Source organism: Aptenodytes forsteri, unplaced genomic scaffold (assembly GCF_000699145.1).
Source record: "Aptenodytes forsteri isolate BGI_AS27 unplaced genomic scaffold, ASM69914v1 Scaffold104, whole genome shotgun sequence".
NCBI classification, from domain to species: domain Eukaryota; kingdom Metazoa; phylum Chordata; class Aves; order Sphenisciformes; family Spheniscidae; genus Aptenodytes; species Aptenodytes forsteri.
In genome coordinates, this window is record NW_008795943.1 from 243827 (window position 1) to 248811 (window position 4985).

The 4985-nt window shown below is 41.3% G+C and overlaps 1 protein-coding gene across 1 annotated transcript; it reads left to right on the forward strand.

The window, feature by feature from the left end:
• Positions 1-24: 24 nt before the first annotated feature.
• NAA20 (N(alpha)-acetyltransferase 20, NatB catalytic subunit) lies at positions 25-4453 on the forward strand. Its single transcript, XM_019473672.1, has 4 exons — positions 25-165; positions 1449-1584; positions 2596-2741; positions 4124-4453. The coding sequence occupies exons 1-4, from the start codon at positions 156-158 to the stop codon at positions 4207-4209; spliced, it is 378 nt and encodes a 125-aa protein (XP_019329217.1). The 5' UTR covers positions 25-155; the 3' UTR covers positions 4210-4453.
• The last annotated feature ends 532 nt before the right edge of the window (positions 4454-4985 follow it).

Here is a 4985-nt window from a genome sequence, read left to right on the forward strand (position 1 = left end):
GGGGGGGCGCGGGGGCTGGCGCGGGCGGGAGCAGCCGTGGCGGCGACAGCTTGCTCCTTAACCGAGCGCTCCAGTACGGGATACCCTTCTACCTGCAGTACCTGGCCCACTGGCCCGAGTATTTCATTGTCGCCGAGGCGCCCGGCGGGGAGCTGATGGGTTACAGTGAGTGTGGTGCGACTCCGCGGCGCCGGGTTTTTCAGTCTCACCGTCTCGCTGCGTTGCACGTTTGGGGGATTGGAACGCAGGAGCTTTTCTTACTCTTCGCATTTTCCAGATGCCCAACAGGGAAGAGGAACGTTGTGTATCACCTTCCCCTTTCATAAATGTCTAAGGGTGTTACGCAGGACTCGTAGCAGTAGTTTTTGGTTTGATGTTCCTAGCATGGCAAGGGCTCTTGGCTGTGGTAATGTCCACCCAGGTTTTATACAGGTGAATGTATGCGTGCAAGCGTTTCTGTAATCCTGGAATTAAGTCCCTGCACTCAGCTCTGATCTCGCACTGTCAGTCATCAGTAAGTAAAAATGCTGGGTTTGGGTTTTGCATTGTCCTGTAAAGGAATGCTCTGGGTCTGGATGTCAGTTGCTTATTTGCTGCGGAATATTCGTGTTTTTCAGAAATCATTTCAAATAGAACTGTAGGTTTGTTTATTCCTTCCAAGTTTTTTCCCCTCTTTTTGGGGGGGGTGGGGGCGGGGCAGAATAAGGGTCTTTGCAGAGACCTGGGAAATAAAGTATTTAACATAGTAAAGCTTAAAGCATTTGCTGTACAGAAGGTTTCTCCGTACTCACCACATCAGTTGCTTATTGGCAGGGACTGAAGTTTATAAGAGCACCGCGTGGAAGTGTGAATATTCATTAGTGAACTAACACTGGTTTGGTTCTGTGTAGAAAGGAGAGGAACTATAAAGAAGCCCCAAAAAACAACATCCCCCCCCTCCTTTTTTTTTTTTTCTTAAAAATACCGTGTTTGCAGGGCCTTAGCTTTCTATTGCCAGATTGGCAAAGCTTCCCAAGTTCTATTCCCCCATAGTCACCAAAAGTCTCCGATAGTTGCCAGGATGGTGAGTTAGTTTTGGGCTGCTAGCCTTCCATTCCTTCATTATTTTAGTCAGGTTCTGAATTCCGCTCAGTTAAAGACTCAGGAGAATTGCTTAAAATTTGCATTTGGAAGTCATGCCTCAAACAATGAATTTGCAAAAAAAAAAAAAAAAAATAAATTTTTTTTTTACACTAGTCAAGAAACTACTGTAATACTTCAGCAAAATGTCATTTTTAGTGGCTGCTGAATCACTTTGTGATAACAGACATCCCTGTTTGAGCCTTTACCACAATCATTGCAATTTTTTTTTTTTTTATACACTGCTTGATTCTTTTGTAAAGATGTATAGCAGTGGGTGGTGCATTATTCCGAAGGTGCTACTGCTCTGATGCTCTGTATGTTCACAGTAATGGGTAAAGCGGAAGGCTCTGTGGCTAGGGAAGAATGGCATGGACATGTTACTGCTCTCTCTGTTGCACCAGAATTTCGACGGCTGGGTTTGGCTGCTAAATTGATGGAACTACTGGAAGAAATTTCAGAAAAGTGAGTACTATACTTATCTTAAATTTATCTTTTAAAGCAGTCCTTCAACAGACACCTGTCTATGGCTTAGATATTTGATTTGCATGAAACAGACCCAGAATTTTGCTTTAAGTAGTGTTCTGATTCGCTGAAATTCCCCGTAGTTAGAGAACAAGAATTAAAAAAGTTGCTTGGCGGTTTAAGATCTCGGGGTTTCTGTGAAAGCTAATTTGCCAGAATGAGTAGAAAGTAGCCTGAATTCCAATAGAGATACTGTATAAAAGGTTCCTTTCTTGACAGCGAAAGAACTTCACAAAATGTCAGCACTATTTCCCGTAGGATCTCCAACATACTTGTTCAGTAATCATGGGCTTTGTGCGATTCCTGCAGGCACAGTCTTGAATGAATTTTGTACAGCAGACAGTATCTTAGCTTACTTTCTATCTCGTGCTTGGTTGCTTGCACCTGCTGAAAATTTAATTTAGTGTCAAATGAATCCACAGGGAAATGTCCTCAACTCATGCTGGTAGGGCAACCCCATTGTAGTTGGTAAAATCGGAAAATAGTACGATGTTTTGAAAAAATTGCCTTGTGAGGAGAAGGGCTGTCTCCTGTTAGGCAACTGAATTTTGTGACTGATTCCACCACTCCCCCCCCCGCCATGCACTTTGAAGGAGGCAGTCCCTAAGCCAATGCAATCCAAAATGTGGATTTGTTTTTTAAAATAATTTCTTATGGATGTGAGGCTCGTGTGGCTGTTTAGCTTGTCCCGTTCTTTCTGTTCATAATTCTGAACCCACTGGCCGATGTAAAAGAATGGTCATGTGACAAAAATTAAATGAAATTTGTGCCTATACTGGATTTGCCCCTTGGTAAAGGAGTGCATCTGTTATTACAGTGTGAAAGATGTTTGATTAGCGTACCACATCATCAGACCTGCTCTTGGTCTGCTTACAGGTTATGGGTTATTATTTAGAAATACATTCACCTGCTATTCCTTACTGTGGTTTTTTTGTTTTTGTTTTTTCAAAGAAAGGGTGGATTTTTTGTCGATCTCTTTGTGAGAGTATCAAATCAGGTTGCGGTAAATATGTATAAGCAACTAGGCTACAGTGTGTACCGGACAGTACTAGAGTACTACTCTGCCAGCAATGGAGAGCCAGATGAAGATGCTTATGGTAAGTGCTTGTTCTGCCTCAAGTTGAATGGAAACATTCTCATGTTGAGGGCTCCTGGGTTTGTTTGTATGACTTTTTTTATTTTTTTTTTAATATGAAACAAGTTCAGATAGTTGTTGATGAATGGGATTTTGTATACCCCTTTAGATAGCTTTTCCTACTGAAGATTACATCAGTTACAAAACTTAATCTTGCGGTTTATGCATTTTGTAGCATTTGTGGCAAAATAAACTACAAAACAAGAATAAATTAGTAAGTACAAAGACACTTATCCTGTAGGTAAGATGAAAATAAAAATGCAGGTTTTTTATCTAATTTTTCTTTCCGAGGAATGCTCACACCCGGTGGCTGGGCTTTTTGCTAATGTTACTGGGGGAAGGAATTGCAGTGCTTTCCTCATTTCTTCCCATAACAGGGAATTGAAACTTTGTTTTTCTCAGACATCTAACTAGAAATTTACAAGTGTCAGTGGTCAATGCTGGCAGAGAATTGGGTGGCATTTTCAATTTAAAAGGGAAGGAACATGGAAATTTGTGTATGTTAATTCTGTTAACAAAACAGAAGTACCAGCTGCTTCCTCTTTCTAGACCTTCTTTCCTTTAAGTATCCTCCCCAAAGGGTTACATGGCCATGCTGTATATCTTTTCTGTTCTTGCACTATTCATCTGATATGCAGGAGTACTATGAAATACAGGAGCTGTGGACAGACGTCTACCATTGTTGCAGATGCCTTAAATCATATAATCGTCCTTTTAGCCTGCCATTTCCTTTCCATTCATGCATGTTATGCAGTGTTATATTCATGCAGTGTTCATATTCATATTATATTCATGTTTATATTTATGCAGTGTTCATGCAGTGTTATATTCCAATTGATAACATTGCTGCTGAATGACATTAAGGACATCAGACTATTAGAGTGCGTCCAGAAGAGGGTGACCAAGATGGTGAAAAGTCTTAAGGGGGGCAGCGGAGGGGGAGGCGCTGATCTCCTCTCTCTGTGATCAGCGATAGGACATGAGGGGATGGAATGAAGCTGTGTCAGGGGAAGTTCAGCCTGGACATTAGGAAAAGGGTCTTCACTGAGAGGGTGGCTGGTCCCTGGAGCAGGCTCCCCAGGGAAGTGGTCACGGCACCAAGCCTGTCAGAGTTCAAGGAGCATCTGGACGACACTCTTAGTCATATGGTTTAGTTTTAGGCAGTCCTGTGAGGAGCAGGGAGTTGGACTTGATTCTTATGACTCCCTTCCAACTCGAGATCTTCTATGATTCTGTGAAGTCTTCTTGATTAAAAATGATCTTATTGTAATACAGAATTCACTTAACATGGCTTTGTGCAATGACTGTCTTATTATAATAGCATTTTTTTTTCTTTTGCCACAGATATGAGAAAAGCTCTTTCCAGAGATACAGAGAAGAAATCAATTATACCTCTGCCTCATCCTGTGAGACCGGAAGACATTGAGTAACTGTAAGCTGTGATTCTCAGGCAACTTGCTAAGAGTGTCAGGTTCCTTCTCCCCCCAGCCCCCAAGAACTTATGGATGAGAAATCTTAGGCTCAATGTTTTTCCCCATGAAATACCAAAAAGCAATATTGAGGAGCTTACTAATGCTGCTTCTGTTGGTAATGGCTGCATACTCATGCACTTACACCATTATTTTTCCTTTCAAATATTGGAAATTCAGAGCCTATTAAAATGGAATTACCTCATCTATGGTGTTTTCTTGGTTTTCTTTCAAACCAAAAATAACTGAAGTTAGTAACAGTAAAAACTCTCCAAATGCATTTATTCATGACCAAAGAAAATACTGTACAATACCCAAGAAACACAGCAGGGGAAGGCAATGTATTAATACTTGCATAGAAGATAAATCTGTTATACAAAATGTAGAAATGTCTTTCCCCTCTTCATGGCACAGGCACGGGACTGAACTTGAGTTCACTACTGATTGAAAAAGCCAGACAACCAAAGTAGTCGAGGCTTTCCACCGTGGACCAGATTCAAGACAAATTCTGTGTTCTGGGTACCCATACATACCTTAACATGCTGTGTCCGCTGAAGTAATCTGCAGTAAAGATCTCTTGTTTTCTCATGCTCTTCTTGCTCAGTTTCAAGGTCAACGTAGGATTTTCAAAGAACCTGCAAGAGAGAAGTTTCTCCTTATGTTCACAGTATCTTCAAGTGACCCTATATCTAACGCTGAGATAATGCAATTTTTTTTTTTTTAATGGAGAAGCATGG

What these genes read in the sequence shown, in the direction of transcription:
- NAA20 (XM_019473672.1), top strand. An exon ending in CTGGAAGAAATTTCAGAAAA is followed by an intron (nt 1,585 to 2,595) that starts GTGAGTACTATA and finishes GTTTTTTCAAAG; the next exon opens with AAAGGGTGGATTTTTTGTCG. An exon ending in GCCAGATGAAGATGCTTATG is followed by an intron (nt 2,742 to 4,123) that starts GTAAGTGCTTGT and finishes CTTTTGCCACAG; the next exon opens with ATATGAGAAAAGCTCTTTCC.